The sequence below is a fragment of the Octodon degus genome, unplaced genomic scaffold (genome assembly GCF_000260255.1).
Source record: "Octodon degus isolate 3935 unplaced genomic scaffold, OctDeg1.0 scaffold00173, whole genome shotgun sequence".
In the NCBI taxonomy this organism is placed as follows: Eukaryota; Metazoa; Chordata; class Mammalia; order Rodentia; family Octodontidae; genus Octodon; species Octodon degus.
In genome coordinates this window covers 2573338-2590174 of record NW_004524749.1, presented here as the reverse complement: position 1 = coordinate 2590174, position 16837 = coordinate 2573338, and the positions used below count along the sequence as shown (strand labels likewise).

At 54.4% G+C, this 16837-nt stretch overlaps 1 protein-coding gene across 2 annotated transcripts in view; it reads right to left on the bottom strand.

Moving 5' to 3' along the window:
* Window positions 1–715: 715 nt before the first annotated feature.
* Window positions 716–16837, bottom strand: part of Nkd1 (naked cuticle homolog 1) — an 86211-nt gene continuing 70089 nt past the window's right edge. For both annotated transcript variants that reach the window (XM_004643391.3, XM_023703505.1), the window contains exons 6-10: window positions 13956–14051; window positions 9696–9843; window positions 9288–9372; window positions 7743–7870; window positions 716–7060 (exon numbers count right to left, since the gene is read on the bottom strand). In XM_004643391.3, coding sequence (XP_004643448.1) covers window positions 6471–7060; window positions 7743–7870; window positions 9288–9372; window positions 9696–9843; window positions 13956–14051 — 1047 coding nt within the window. In that variant the 3' untranslated portion in view covers window positions 716–6470. The remainder of the gene's footprint in view (window positions 7061–7742; window positions 7871–9287; window positions 9373–9695; window positions 9844–13955; window positions 14052–16837) is intronic.

The window sequence follows — 16837 nt, the reverse complement described above, 5'->3', positions numbered from 1 at the left end:
CATTTTCTCTTTTTATATGAAAAGCCTCAAACCTAGAGTTTTAGGTGAAACCTCCAGATTTTGGAAATTCATTCAGAATGACTGAAACCACAATGGGTGAAACATCACCCAGTGGGCAGTTCTAGGGAGGGCGCTGACGCTCAGAGGGATGATTCCAACAGGCAGCCAGGCATCGGCGGGAGTGGGAAAGGACAGGAGGGGCAGTGCCAGGCCCACAGCTTCTCAGGGGCTGCAGCTCAGGGCAGGACTTGCCTGGTGCCGTGCACCCCCGGACTGGCACGACAGTGGCATCCAAGGACGCTCCCTCCCCACATGGTCTTTGGCGGGCAGCAGAGGCCTGTGAGCTGGTCTGGGCTCAGCTTTGGGGCAAGTGTCCATCTGCCCCCCCCTCCCCCCCGCCGCCTGCAGTCTTAGTTCTCTCTCTACAATGGGAAGAATTCTTGCCCCACCACAAGAAGTTGCTCAAAAGCACAATGAACATTTGATCAAAGTTTTCATTGGTTTCCGGGCAAAAAAAAAAAAAAAAAAAGAAAACACAATGAAGATATTTTCCTTTTAAATAAAGCTAAATTATGGTTCCTTTTATTTAGTATTTATTGTTTTATTTATTTAGTATTTTATTTATTTATTTAGGTACTGGGGATTGAACTCAGGACCTTGTACTTGCCAGGCAAGCACTTATCTGAGCTATCTTCCTGGCCCTTAATTTTTTTTTAAACCAAATCTCTAAATAATACAAGACTACAGGATTTTTCCCTTCTGTTCTTTTTTTCTTTTCTTCTTCCTTTTTTTTTTTTTTTTTTTTTTTGTTAACACCCTTATTTACCAAAATTAAAACTTGGCAACGTGTTCCTTTCCCAAACTTTTATCTGAAATGCTCCTGCTTTGGAAAGCCCCAACGTCAAGGGCACACAGGCTGGAGGATGCCATGCACGGTCAGGGGCGTAAGCTCTTCCAGCCTCTCCCTCCTACCTTGCTTCCAATTATTAATCACCTACTATGTGCCCATGTTCTAAGGAAACAGCACTGCCTCAGAAGAAGGCCCTGCCCACAGGGAGCTAGCAGAACGGGCGAAGGCAATGCCAGAGCCAGGGATCCGATCCTCGTGCCGCCTGCGCCCCTCTGACTGGGCACCAGCTAGGGCAGCTCTGGGAAGCAAGGCCTCATTAGGGAAGGAAAAGCAAGGTTGGAGGCATCCAGAATGCTGCCATCGGAAATGCCTGGGAAAGTGCTGCTCTGGTGGCACACGTGGAGGTCAGAGTTCAGGTGGGGGAGGACTAGTTCTCTCCACACTTGGGGGACATGAAGGCTTGGTCCTTTTCTGCTTGTCACCTCGAGGTCTGAATGACAGCCAGGGTGCCCTTGGCCTTCTCCCCAGGCTTGCTCTGGGTCCCCGGCAATTCTTCAAAGAACCTTGTACCTTAGTCCTTCTCCTAAGACCCTGACTCCCACCTCCCACCTTAGTCCTCTCCTAAGACTCTTCTTCCCACCCATAGGGAGCTGAAGAAGGGCCCTCACAGCTGACTCCACAGCAGCCCTTCCCCATGGCAGGGCAGGACTCCTCGAGCTTGGAGCCGAGCTGGCTCTGCGGCCAGGCAGCACCACGGGCGGCTGCTCTCAGCCCACTTCCCAAGGCTGCCGTGGCCCATGGCATGAAGAAACACGTGCAGCTTGGACAGGGAGGTTTTCAAGAGTTTTCTCCAATCTCCCAAGTGCAGGTCTTGATCTTCGGGGCTCACTCAGCCACCCGAGCTGGAAGACAGCGGGTGTCAGCAGCTCTGGCTCTCTTGGGGAGCTATGGCTTTAGGATAATGGAGGACACGTGTTATAGAATCCTCCAGTCTTGTCCCCTGGGAGTCATGGCCACTTCCTCCACCATCCAGGAGGTATCTGGATTCCCAGGAGGGGCAGGGTCTGCCTCCCGTACGTACGTCACTGCTCATCCACCCTGCTTGTGCCAAGTGCAGACCATGTGTGGTCTTCAGGCTCTACTGCAGCAGCGCCCTTCCCTGCACACTACCCGGCTCTGCCTACCTCTACCTCTGCCCACAGGCTGGCCTGGGCCAAAGCCTTGCCCAGAGGTCACAGACACAGTAGGGATCCTCTTATCTCTGCCAGGGTCATGGGTTAATAGTGCCAGGATTGTTCTGTATGGGAGAAGGTGGGGAAGAGCCCTGCTTACACAGCTAGCTAGCGAGCTGGGATGGGCGCCAAGGCCAGGCTCTCCAGTGCTAAGGGGGCTCATGCTCATACCCCTCTACTTGCCGGAGTATATGCAGGGTCTAGGAATACCTCCATTGTCAGGAAAGTCACTCAGAGGTGACAGCCCTGAGAAGAGGGCTTAGGTTCAAAGATCTGCTGCTGTGGGAGATGATAGGATGAAGAACCAGGCCAAATCCCCAAAAGGCCGTGAATATGGGACGTGATGAAGTTTGATGTCTTGGAATGGGGCCCCAGACATGATTTTTCAGAGCCAACAAAGCTGGTGGCTGAACCACCTGTGCTCATTCTGTAAAACCCAGCCCTGCACATGCCCGGGGAGCAGAGGCAGGGCAGGAGGGCTACATGTGGCTGGATGGACAGCAAGCTGCCCTGCAGCTGGGTGGGGGGGCACACAATCCCCAGCATCTGCTGCTGCATGGTCGGCAGCCCCATCTTCCAGGAGGAGCTGAGAGTGTCGGGTAGGTGTTCTCAGCCTGCTGGCTCTGAGTGCATTTCAGGGTCCCAGATGGGCCTCACAGCAGCCAGGTGATTAATGTGGCTCTGACAGACCGAGTGTTGAGGTGCAGGTGGTCCCATCCTCCTCCTACCTCTGAGACCAACTTCCCTCTGGCCTGGTAATCATTTAGGATCTGACTGTTGAGCAAAGGAGTGAATGCCCACCAGCCCCCCTGCACCCCCACAAAAAGCAAAAACCCTTGTCTTGACTGCTTGCTCTGCTGTAAAGTATAACTGGCACATTACATGCAAGCCCTGCTCCCTGATTCCCTGGGAGGAAAGCTGGCCCTGGCTGCTGGGGGTCTCCTTAAGCACACCGTGTCCTCAGCACCTCGTGATGCATCAACAAAGCAGGGCCATCCTGCAGCCGTCAGCAATGCCGTGTGCATGCGTGCCTGAGGCAGCCAAGTCCTCCTGCAGGCCGCAGAGGCTCCTGTGCTGAGTTCAGGGTTCAGAAGCGCCACCTGTTCTAGGCAGTGGGGGTCAGCATGGCAAACACGACCACTCTTCCCATGCACAGTGGCCCACGGAGCACAGGCGCAGAGCTCACGTGGCTCCCCCTCCTCGCTTGCTTTCCCTCCCCTCCTGGCCCTTCCTCCCTTTTCTCCCTTCCTTCCTTCTTCTTTCCTATGCCTTCAATTTCTAATTATGTCATACAATCACTTCCAGAGGTCACTCACAGTAGCACCAAAATGGCAATCACACTGGCTCTTGAACTCGGCCGCTGTGCTGACCCTTCTGTCACCGGTGCTCGTAGATCCTGAGGCAAGGCCTAACAAGGGCCCTCAAATACAGTGTGGCTGTCAGAGCCCAGGATGAGAGATGACTCAGAGGCCTGCAGAGGGGACAGTGCCTCTAAGCAAGAGAAGGTGGACAGCTGTTGGGAGAAGAGGCCAGAGCTCAATGACCGAGGGGGACGATCTCCAGATATATTAGGTTGCAGAGAAAAAGGGCACAAGTATGACTACTATGCTGTTCCTGAGTAAAAATAAAAGGGTGGGGTGTGAAGGGGATTAAGTAGTTACTATAGGGATTTCTTTCTTAAAAATAGATCTAAAATTAATGCCGCAAAACACTAGCATTTGTGAATTCTAGGTGGTATGTTCAGTTACTATTATACAATTTTCTGTTTCAAATTCTGTGTTTGGAATGTTTTAAAATTATAAAACTTATACGGGGGGATATTTTACCTAAGTGCTATTATTTAGTAACAAAGGACAGCTAACACTTCGATAGTGCTTGCCAAGGGGAAACTGAGGCACAGCAATGGACAGGGCACCAGGCCTGGAAGCCAGGCATCAGTGACTGTGTGCCCAGCCAGCACACCTACCATGCCCAGGAGGCCCCAGGAAGCCAGCAGCGGACACTTGTGGGCTGGGACAGAAGTGAGTTCACTTTTACTGGGCAGTTTTCACACTACTTGAATCTCTCACTTGTATCCATTACTACTTAATAAATGATTTTTAGAAATGGGAGACACCCCAGTGACCAGCAATAACAGAATCGGGACAGGTGTGGGGCAGGAGGAAGCAACCTCTCAAAGCCTGGCTTCCCTGACACCCACAGGCCCAGCGCCACGGCCGGGTTCCACTGCTGCAGTCACTCTGGACTAGGAACTAGTAAGTCCTGTCTGCTCAGCACCCATATCCTGGGGTTGCCTCCAGTGGCCATGTGAGCCCAGACAGGCCACGGTGACAGGACCAGGGACGGTACAAGCCTATCCTTGTCTTTGCTGGGCCTTTCTGTAGTGGAAGAGCCTTTCCTTCCAGTGTGAGACTCAGAATGCCACAGCCAGGGCCTCTGATGCAGTGAGTCCACAGGGAAAGATAAAACCAAGTCCCAGCATACTCCACACCTGGATCCTGTCCTCTAAAGCCAGCTCCCTCCTTCGCTGCTGTGGTTACATTTACCTCACTTGAGGTGGATCCTGACTGCAGAGACCCAAACCCAGTGGTTACGACCTACCCAGCAGTGAAGGGATCCCACGGGAGACCAGAATCCCAGCATGGCTAACTCCTGTGTGGTCTCAAGAGCAGGCCTCAGCCTCTCTGCGCTATAGATGCATGCCCTGGGCTTGCACCTCCTGCCTTGTAGGGATGTCCTGAGGACTGTACTGATTAGCTCACAGAAGATGGTAACCACTCACACCTGCTACCTTCAAAAATAACTGCTTGCTAACTACATTAATCTAACTTAGGGGTCCCAGTCAGGGGACAGAGCAGCAGAAAAGAGAGCAGCTGAGGTCCAGGTTCACTGTCTGCTCTCAAGACCCTCGTGGCCAAGCTTCCTGGCCCCTGGCTCCCCAGTGTCATGAGCCAATGCTGTCTCACCAGGACTGAGTGAAGGGTCTGGATGTTTGTTGCCCTGGAAGGTCCCTAAAGCAGGCTGCATCCTTAGAGTGAAGATCATAGATCCTTCAGGGTTCCCCACATCCACCACTATCTGGAAGATGACTTGCCTCAGGCCCAGGAGTGGGAGGAGCCCATCACAGTGCCAGCCCTGAGATTCTGCAGTCACTTTGGCTATAACCTCTTTATTTAACTCTCCTCCAATTACCCAATTTGAGTATGGAATCTGTTTACAGAGAAACCACACTGGTAGACAGTAGCCTTTTTCCCGGCCTCCTCGGGTCCTGGCCATGTGAAGCCCTACTCTACAGAGGATGGTTCCTTGGGATCCCAACTCTGCCTGCTGTCCCTACTGCCCTCTGAGCTTCTGCACCTTGGCAGATCTCTCCAAAATCTGCAGGCTCCAAGCCCTAAGAAAGGTCCTGTGAGGACAGGCAAGTGGCTATTTGTATCTGATGGACACCAGCCCCGCCAACAAGCACCTGTGCTCAGGAAACATTCAGAGAAGCAGAACACTGGCCCTGCACATCAGCAGAGATACGTGACAGTGTATTTGTGAAAAGGTACAGAGACAGGCAGCTGCATCTACCTAGAGCACAGAAAGCTGTCAAAACCATATAGGTATATATTTGCTAATGTTGCAACACCGTGTTTCCACATGCTCTGTCCCAATGAACACCACACGACTGCTCGAGCTCGGAAAACCTGAATGTTTACGTAGTTGGTTTTTCCTGGCAGTTTCCAAAATGAGGATGGTTATAGGGACAGTCCTTGACTATGTGCTCATCTTTGAAAGAAGAGAGGAGAGGGGGAAGAAGGAGGAGGAGGAAGAGGAGGAGGAGTGTATTTTTGTGTTGCACATGGCAAAAAGAGGCTGGTTTGAGGCAAGAGCGTGATCCCACTGGAAAGGCATGAAAGGTGATTCCAGAAAGGACAGCTAAGGTTCCGAGTTGGGGACATAAAAACAACAGCAAGGAGGTTGTACATCTGCAGTCCACTGAAATCCCTGGGAGCACAATGCAATCAGTTAAGGGCAAAACTGAATCGGAGTAACTAAGAGGTAGCAGCTGTTGGTCTTATTGGAGATTTTGAGGGCCTTGAAGCTGGGCGGGGAAAGGGGTTCTCCTGTAAAGGCCAGAGGGCAGGGTCGGGGCTGAGGGCTCCTGTGGCTGTAGTCCCAACCCAGAGTCAGTTCTCAGGGAAGTTACATAGTCCCCATGACATATAAATTAAAGTTTAGTTCTGTGTTTCCATATATCTTCTACATGAAGGCTAGCTAAATATTAGTGGAGTAACAATAATTATTAATAACAATAATCATCATAATAACAATAATTAATAGAATAATAATGCCTTGGGGCATCGGGGCAGGTCCTTCATATGGCAAAAGGCCCTGGGGAGGCTCTAGGTCTGGTAGAAGTGGTGGTAATGGTGGTGATGTTCGTGGTGGTGGTGGTGCTCGTGTCTCTGGACCGCCTGCCCGGCCTGGCTCTCGTACACCACCACGGCGGGCAGCTCCCTCACCTGCTCCCGTCCCAAGACGGTGCTCCCAGGGGCCAGTGGTGCCTGCAGGCCCCGGCATCCCGGCTGGTTCTCCTTGGCTCGGTGCTTGTGCTTCTTGTGCCCGAGGGGTGCCAGGCTGGGGAGAAGGGCAGGGCTGCCAGCCAGGTGGGCAGAGGATGGCACAGCAGGAATAGCAGGTGCCAGAGGGGGTTTGCTTCTGGCCCCTCTGGACACGTGGCTCACACCCATGCTCTTGCCCTGGGCCTTGGGGGACCTCACAAAGTGCTTGCTCCCGTCCTGGGCGCCTCGGAGCCGCTGCTGGAGCTCTGAGACCTTGGCGAATGGAGTGTCAAGGAAGTGGAAGGAGCCTGGGTCTGCACCTTGGGGCTTCCGGTGTGCAATGTGGATGGCTTCCGGCTCATGGGAGCGAGATCTTGTGGGGTTGGAGGTGCGGGGGGGCAGTTCTGACTTCTGGGCCACTGAAGGGGAGCCTAGGAACCAAGTCGACAGGCATTTAATGAGCACCTTCTGTGTGCTGGGGTCGGACCCAGGAGCCACCCTGCCCCCAGTCTGGTAACTCCAGCAGCTCTTCGTCAGAGCCATGTCCCAATGTGACTGTCCATTGCTGCTGTGGAGGAAAGCTCTCTGGGATGGGCCTTCGCTGTCTGCTAACAGGAAGAAAGGTCGGTAGGTCTTCAAGAATGATTCTCTGAGAGAGCTAAGACAGACAGACACTGGCAGACACACTGACACCTAAGGCCTGTGGGCAAGAGGAACTCTATGATGCAGAGACAGGAGGGGATGGAGCAGGGGAAGTGAGGTTGAGCAAGGGCCATGGACAGGGCAGGCAAGGAACATCCCCTGGAGGCGACAGCTGTTTGAGGTCAGAGTGGCCACCTTGGGAACAGAACTGGGGGTGGGGGTCAGGAGGGGTGGGGAGTTGCTAGTTTTTATTATATCCCACACCCTTGAATACTATTCAATTTTGTTCCATATTGTACATATATTAGTATAATTTTGAAAATGTTTTAAAATGTCACCTCCTCCAAGTAGTCTCTAACCTACTCAATAAAAGTCACACCTCTGCCCAGCCCAGGGAAGGTCACCATGCTGGGCAGTCAGTCCAGCCTATCTGCCCAGCCCTCCCAGCCGACCCCAGGTGGAGTCCCTTACCAGGCCCAAACTGGGATGTGTAGTTTTCTATCCCCGCAAGGTCTAAGTAGTGGTTTCTCCTCTCGATGTTCTCATCCACACAGTGATGGTAGCAGCCAGACTGCTCCAGGCGGCTGTCACCCTGGAACCTGTGGTGGGGAAGGCAAGTGAGCAGAGCAGGCCGGGCTACCAAGCAGGGGCACCTGCAGGCTGCTGGGATGCCACCAGGACAAAGACAGGACCTCCATTCCTTTCTAGATCCTGGGAGGGCCGTGGAGGAATAAGCATCTCTTCAGTCCATGCCTCCCCACCCCCACCAAGACACAGCCCACTGCCTGGCCTCCCTGGCACTTGTGAGGGGACTGAATAAGAACCTTACTCTGAACAGCCCCAAAGCAAAGATGACGATTTACTGGTCAATATGAAAGGCTGTTGCAAACCAGGCTTCAAACCACACATACCCGCCACACGCAGATGGCCTAGCTCTGGCCTAACTCTCCAGGGAGGGCAGGCAGCAGAAACCATAAACAGCTGGAAGGGAGGCTGGCATGCTCTATGACATTCCCCAAAGCCCAGGACAGGACCTTCCTCTGTGTGTGTGTGGGGGGGGTGCGTGCATGCATGCGCACATGTGCATACATGCATGGTGGAGCCTGGGAGAAAAGCAGGGGCCTTCTTTCTCTTCTGAACAATTCAGGATTCCCTTACTCACTTCAATAACATCTGTGGTCTGTGCCACGTCCCTTCTATACACCTCAGCACTGCGCCAGTCTTCAGCAGGACTGGAGACCTCTGCCCACCCACACTGAGCTCTGTCCCTGCAAATCCAGTGGGTTTCTCCCTGCTTTTTCACTGGGTGGGAACACAGCCCCAAACTTGCCACACTGTGTTCCCGAATTTCTCAGCCTTTGCCCTTTAAATAGGCCTTCTCTGCCCCTCGCAGGTAAAGTGATAACAGGTAGTAGGTACCTCACAAGCTCTTACCACAACTCTGAAACTCCATAGCTCTTACCACAAGCCTGAAAACAAAGGATCTGGGTAACTGCTGGGTAGCCAAGCCACCCCTAGAAGACAGGGGATGTCTAGGGCAGTGATGGCAAACCTCTGAGAGATGAGTGCCCAAATTGTAATCCTAACATTGCAATTAAACTTGAAGACTGAAGCTGTAGTTTAGAAAAAACAACTCATACATTAACATCTTCTGTCTTAAGAAAAAATAACATGGGTCCCACTGGACCAAGCTCTGTCTCACTGGACGAATATACATATATCCCCAGCAGAAACACCCCATGGTGGTCTCTGGGCACTGCCCGAAACCCCTTGTAAGGTAGGATAAGCACACCATGATCACCCAGCAAACAAATCCAGATCACAGCCAGTCGATGGAATGGGAACCTACAAGGGCTATTTTTTTTTAATTGTTTGATTTGTGAATCTGTGCATCTGACATCACTGAGGAGATCCCAGGTGGCACTGCCTGCTCAGCATCCTTTAGAAGCAAGGGCAGGGCTAGCGCTCAGCACGTGCTCACAGGCACTAGGCTGCGCCCTCCCGTGCCCACCATACCTGAGGGGGGCTCGCTGCTTCTTCTCCCAGCTTCGAAGCTCCTCAGCAGGCTTGGTCTCTGCTCTGGGCCTCATACTCTGCAAGTCTGAGCTCCGCGCAACAAGCACAAGAAGTACTGGTGAGCCGCCTGCTCCCACCAACTTGTTAGCCCACCCCCCTTCAAGCTGGCCTTCAAGATCCCACATCTCCAAAACACAAGAGTGCACCATGGCTGCTGGCCACACCTGCACCCACCTCCCTGCCTGTGCTGGCCTGCCCTACTTCTCCGAGGACCTTCTGAAGTCCTGGGACACAAGGCAGCTGCCCACAGAAGCCCTAGGGCCCACCGACCTCCCAGGCAGGCTTTGGCCCTTCCTGAGACAGGGACACAGGGTGGGAGGGACACCAGCTAGAGCCCGCAGTCCTCACCAGCCTGGTTGAGAAGGGCGCTCCTCTTGCTCTGGCTCCCATCTGGGGCCACAGTGAGCTTGACCCGCAGCGTTTTGCTTGATGTTGGGGAGTGGTTCACGGAGGAGTCGACCACCTCATAGATGGTGTGCAGCAAGCTGGTGATGTCCTGCACAGGGGCCGAGGAGGAAGCCCACCCCAAGTGTCAGCCACAGGGTCTGACCAGTGCTCCATTCAGATGGGCTGCAGCCCTGTCTGCCCTAGAGGAGAGCTTACAGACAAAGCCTTGGACAGAGGAGTTTATTTGGGAGGAGATCTTAGGAAGCAGGGGTGAGGAAGCAGGGCAGAAAAGAGGAAAAAAAACTCAAGAGAGCAGGATACAGCATCACTGGGACTCTCTGAAGGCCACCTCAGCAGCCTCAGCAGATGTGGAGGGCTTACAGGTCAGCCCATCCTTCACTAGCAGAGAGGAGTGCGGGAACACTACACCCCTGTACTGTCAGGGCCTGCGCCAGCTCCCCAATGGAAAGGGCTTATGTGGGTCACTGCCCATCATGGCAATAGGCGGACCCAGCGAGAGACCTACAGATGTGGGGAGCAGGCCAGCAGGTCTAGCGAGCACCTCCTGAGTGTGACCTGGAGAAGCAGGTGTGCCTCTGCTGCAGCTGGAAATGCACCCCTTCCCAAATGCTTCTGCTGAGGTCCTGAGGCTGGAGGGAGGAGGAGACTAAGGCTAAAAGAGTCACAGAGGTGGGCCTTCAGCTCACAGGCGGGGGGCCTGATAAAAAGGAAGACACACCACAGCTGCCTCTCTCCACAAGACACCAGAGAAGGCAACCGTCTGCCAGTGAGGAAGAGAGCCCTTGCCAGGAGCCGCGTGTGCAGCTCTGTCCACCTTAGCCGCCAGCCTTCAGAGCCCCGAGAAGAACTCCGCTGTCTTCATTCGCAAGATAAGACAAGTGAGAACCCAGTTGCATTTCATCTGTGCTGGGTCCTCGGTGACCCGTACACCAGAGCAGGGGTCTGCGGCTCTTCCCTCTGAGGTGTCTCTGTCTTTTGACTGGGAATACAGGACCTGACAGTAGGCCTCGTTTGGTTCCAAGAATCTGTTCAGGTCACAGGGGCAGCTTCCCAGTTTAAGGGACACTGAAAATTCTAGAAAACATTTTCTTTCTCTCCACCAGGTCCGTGGATGGCTTTTGGCAATTCTTCCTGGGCTCAGACTCAGCCTTTATGTCAAGGAGCTAAGGGAGCAGAGGGGACCCCGGTGCTGCCATGGCTAGGCAGGCATGGAGGGTGCCAGGCACCTGCTGGCCATACAGCGCAGCTGATTGTCCTCTGACTGCAGGCTGAGGGTCAGCTCAGAGGCCAGAAATTCAGAATTTGCTATGAAGTCTTCAGAATCACTGATATTGACATCTAATTTAAATCTTAACAAAACCCCCAGGGTATCAGACCAGAATACTTGGGGCCAGATTGGATTGTGGGGGCCACCAGTTTGAAACTCAGGCTCCAGTCACTCGTCCCTCCTGGCTTGACTGTCCCTGCTCTTCTGGTGCGGCCCAGACTTCTCTTTCCCGCCTTTCCTTCCCTGGAGCTCTGCACAGCCACGCTGCCCACTCTCCCCATCCTGGAAGCCCAGGAAGGAAATGACATTAGACAGATGGACCACTGGGGTCCACCAACAGCATCCCCCAAGGGTCACATACCTCAGAAGGACCTGCTCTGTGATCTCAGCAGGCCTTGGCCCATTCAGGACCAAAGGACAAGCATGCTCTGGCAATTCCTGCATGAAAACCAACCCCACTGACTGCAGAGGGCCAGGCCCATGGGAGCGTCTTGAACATTTCCACAAAGGTCCAGGTGGCAAAGACTTGGTCCCAGAGTGGTACTGCTGGATGGTGGTAGAACCCTGAAGAGGGATGCCATGGGAGGTCTTCAGGTCACTGGGGGCCATGATCCAAAGGGTCCTATGGGACCCTAGTCTCCTCTCTCTTTTTCACTTCCAGGCCATTAGGTTAACAGTTCTGTTGGCCACACGTTCCCACTGTGTTGCATTGCTTTACCACGAGGCCAAACCAAACTGTGCGCCACAGTAAATTTCCATTTATAAACTGTCTATCTCGGGTATTGATTAGGGAACAGAAAGTGAACACAGGAGTCCAGAAGTACTTCCTGTACCAGTGAGCCCTTCAAGGATGAGCTCAGTTAGACATAGCCCAGACACCAGCCCCAGCTGCTGATGCAGTAAGGTGGGACCCTACCTGTCCTGGCACACGGCACTGCCTGCTCACAGCCAGGAAAGATGCGGGGAGCAATATTTATAGCCAGACTTGAGAAGTGGGTGAGGGGCTAAAAGCAGACCAGAGGATCCATGGGCTGGATCTTTCAGGATTCCACCTCACTTTCTGGCCCTTTATAAGAGGAAAATACAATGCAGACAGTACTCGCTCCTGGGCCAGGCTGGGCCACCTCCCTTTGAAAGCCTGCCTTCCTTGCCCTCATCACCAGGGCAATTAAGGAGGATGCAGGGTACCAAATTCACAACCACCATCTGTCCACAGGTCTCGGCAAGGTCTCTGTGGTGGGGTCATACACATGTGAGGCGCCTCAGCATCTTGGACCCAGGAAGGCATGAAGATGGCAGCAATGAGAAGCTGAGTCATTGTCACCACTGTACATGGCACAAGGAACAAAGATGCCACCATGTCCTGAGAAGCAGGACGGTGAGATTTGGTTGCAGGTGCTAAGTTGACCTTCTGAGAGTGGCGAGTTGGTGGGAGCATGAGACACAGGTTAAAACCAGCAGCAGTCACCTTGCCACTGCCAAGGGGGAGGCTGTCTGATGAAAAGGGATGGAAACCAGAGCCGTGAGGACACCAAGCCTCTGGACCCAGCCACACCAGACAGTGCCCCGGACTGAGGTTCAGGTACACGCACCAGTCTGTTCCTTTCTGTCCTTGTTACAGCAGCTGAACTGGGGTTCTGTCACTTACATGGAAGAACCCCAAGTGCTTACCAGTTGCAGCTTCCCCCTCTGACCTGTCCTAAGGCCTCCTAAGCCACAGCCTAAGGAGAAGTTGGTCTTGCTAACCTGGGTCTCCACTCTGCCAGTGTAAAGACAACAGCCTGCACTAACCACAGAGAGGTGATGCTGGCCCTGGCCTGGGGTAGAGACAAGAGCAAAGCTCCAAGGTCTCTGGGATACCTGGAGGTCCAAAAGCAGGACAACGGCGCAAGTCACGGGTGGGGCCAGGAGCGACAAGCACTGATTCCATGAAGGTGCACGGAGCTCCAGATCTGTAGCAGGCCTCACTCCTAGGGGCCCGCCCGGGGCAGCAGCGGGGGGGTAGGGGGGCACCAGTGGTGACAGGAGGCAGCACAGGCGAAGACGAATACTGAACCTTAGCAACATGCCTTGGCATCCACGATCAACTCCAGGTCACTTGCCAGGCTTCCGAAGCCCCAGCACTGGCCCAGCCACAGCCACGGCCCTGCTGTAGAGCAGGCACCGCACAGCCTCCCTCTGCTCTCTAAGCGCCTCTAAGTGCCTGTGAGCCCAGCTCTCTGTGCTGTGTGGCTCACCTCTCACACTAGACCACCCCCTCCACAGAGCCTCCCAGGACACTGCCAGTCTTTGCCATGCCACCCTGCTTATGTCTTTCATGGAACACATACAGTTCATGGTTATTCTATAACTGTCTTCTGTTTCCTGCCTCAGACATCAGAACCATAAGGCAAGGAACCAATCCATTCCTTCCGTGTCCTTGGGCCTGGTACATAGTAGGTGCTCAGTTTGCAGAGACAAAGGATGGAGAAAAGGTGAGAGGGAAGCAAGCTGTGGGAGAAAGCATCAAGGGGAAGAGAGAGGCAGCCATGCAGAGGGGGCAGGAGGAGGAGGACCAACGGGGGCAAAGCCATGCCTGCAGCAGTAACTGAAGACCCCTTGAGGGATCCCTGAGTGAGAGCGCTTCCTCCTGCGCCAACAGCTGGAGATGCTGCATGGCCTTGGAAGTGTCAGAGAAAAAAGCAGCCCGAGACTACTGGGGTTGTGTGCTGCCCAGCCCTCTCCTTGCCAAGGCACTGCCAACTGAGCACAGTGGAGCCTGGCTACCCTTGCCTGTCAGCTCTCCCTAGTCACCATGGCTCCAGGACAGTCCTGTATGTCTCTGCCTCTGCCCTTTCCTGCAACAGCCTTGACACAGAAGCAGCTCAAAGGACAAAAGAGTGTTGACCCAGCTGGGCCTGGCACATGGCGGGAGGCCAATCAGGTGTACTCACCTCGCGGGTGACCTTGCCATTGTTGTCAAAGTCATACAGGGTGAAGGTCCACTCCTGCCGGCTGTCCTCCTCCACGGACACATCACACTGTAGCTCCTGGACACACACACAGAGGCGGGGCTGGTCACCCGTCAGCTGAAAAACTGACCAAGGGCCAGGCCAGGGTGCAGCCTCTGCCCTCCCAGATCTGGAGGGGCCCAAGGACCGAGATATGAGCAGCCAGGGAGAGAGGCCCTCAGCCCCATAGTCTCTGGGTCATCAGAGACAGAGGAGTCACAGGGGTTGCAGAGGAGGCTCTGGGGCCCAGGAAGTTGCACCTGGACCAAAGACCAGAAGCTGCTGGAGGGCCACAGGGCACAGCAACCCAGGAAGCCAGGACAGGTGAACCACCAAACTGAAGGCAGTGGGAGGGGTGCAAAGAGCTGTGAGACCCTGAGCAGGTTTCTTGGTGCCTCTGTTTCCCCTTATACGAATTATGAGAGAATGACAGTCTCTAGCTCAGTACAGTTGGAGGAAGATGAAATGTCCTGCAGGCAGTACCCCTGCTGCCATGGAAGGCACATTCCAATCTCCTGCCTCAAGCACCCTGCTTCTCTGCCAAGGGCAGCTCCCAAGAGCCAGGGACCCAAAACCGAGGCAACCAGGACAAGGGAAGCACTGGAGTCAGGGACCAAATGCCACATCTCCTCCATGTGACAAAGCTGAACACCTTCTATAGGCTTCTCAGAGGAGTCTCCTGCAGGGTCTCAGTGACCCACATGTCTACCCACCCTTTACTGGCATCCCTCCCCTCCTGCCCCGGCACCTGTTCCCTGGGACCCTCTCAAGGATCTGTGCATCTTGCCCTTGTTTAAGGGGTCATGTTGGGGGAGCCAGAGACAAGAAGCATGGTCTGTATATGCCGAGAGCCAAGCACGCCATCTGGGGCACAGAAGAGCCCACTAATCCAACAGTCATTTCACTGTCATTATTCATAGCAACCAGTGGTGTCTAATCCAGTATGCTACACTGGAAATGGGTGCTCTGTCCCCCAAGCACATACTCAGTGGCTGGCTGAGCACCTCACGAAGACTTCAAGGAGACAGGATGGAGGAAAGAGGTTCAAGAGCACACAATGCTGTGCACAGGATCGCATGTTCCCAGGCCAATCTGTTCCCTGACTTGCCTTACCCCTCTTCCTCTGCCACAGAGAAGAAGGTGCCCTGGCTCACCCAGCACATGGGCAGCTCAGCCTGCAGAGGGCAGGACAAGTCCCCAAGGGGTGGCAGGAGTGTGCAGAGCGCAGTGTTCCAGCCACAAGCTTCTGTAGCTTTGAGCTGGTTCCCACCAGCAGCTCTCAGATGACCCATGCCGAGTTCAAAGCCAGCTTCCCTCAGTTGTGACAGGCCCCTCTGATACCTGCCAAGTGCCTGCTCTGCTCCCTGAGGAGATGTTTCATGTGGCACTCTGCGCGCGCGCACACACACACACACATACACACACACACCCCTGTACACATCTACACACACCTTACATGTACCCTTACATGCACACAACCCTACACCCATGTCCACAATGCACCCCCAGACACACTCCTACACATGGGCCCCATACACATACCTTCACACATGCACTCCTACACACACCTGTGCCTACATGCATGCCCACAAGCACACCCACATGGGCCCCTACACACTACACAGAATGTTCAACTGTTTCTAAGATGTTTGAATTTGAAGTTCAGAAACCTCTGTCAGTGTGGGTCTCCTCAGCTCCCACCATACCCACTTGCTTTCTCCAGCACCCGCCCACCTCCCTGTCCCCCTGCAGGCCTGGCATAGGCCAGGACTTAGCCAGTCATCCACCAACAGGCACCATGGGACTTCCAGGGCCAGCTGCCTGGGCCCAGCCTTCCTTCTGCTGTGGGAACCTGGGTAACTCAGCACAGGGCTGGGCTCCACAGAACGAGGGAATCCCTGGGCCTCCACTAGAATCTGGCTCTTCTGCCTCAGCTCCTGTAGGCAAGGCCCTCACTGAGGCCTTGCCCTCTTTCCCACACCCCCAACCCCTGCAGGCTGTGACTCCCAGGTCACATGCTGCCAAGACTGACTACCGGCTACTGCGAGCCAGCTCTACCCTTTGCCCCTGCTGCTCCCTTGCCTGAACACCCTCCTGTCCTAAAGGCTTCCAGTGCCCCCCAACTCCTGCTGCTGCACTCTGCCCCCATGTTGCCTACCCGGTGCTTGCCCGCAGTGGTGCCCTCCCTGACACTCAGAACTACCACAGCGTCCATCACCCTGGACCCTGCCCCTCTCCTGACCTGTTGACCGCATCTGTGCTTGTAGGCCCCCACCTTGCCATGAGCTCGTGTGGGTGCTCGTCCTGGATCATTCCTCTGTCCCCCTCTCCACCTGCTCTATGAGGCAGGACCTGTGTCGGTTTTCCACAGTGCCATGGACACTGGCCTTCCTGACCATACAGCAACCTCTGCAGCCCTCTACCTGAGCAGGTGGCGACTGGCAGGTGAGCGAGGCAGATGGTGGGGGCCTCGCCCTGAAGTCACAGCTGCTGTGCTGACTCCAGAGCTGTGACCTATGCCTCCAGAAGGAAATCAGGGAGGGTGGAGAGCTGTCAGCAGGCTCCCTACAGGCCACGGGGTCTGGCTCTCAGCACCTGACTGTGTTGGTACACAGAAGCAGCTTCATGTTGGCCAAGGACAGACTGGCCAGACTGTAAGCTCTGGGAGGCCATGTTCCCTGTGTTGACCACATGGGGAAACTGAGGCATGGCTGGTCATGGACCTATCCAGTACTTCCTGCCTTCTGGTCACATACCCCAACTGAGAGGACCTATGATAGTCCCAGATAGTCTCTGGAGGCCAGAGGAAATGGAGGCCAGAGAGG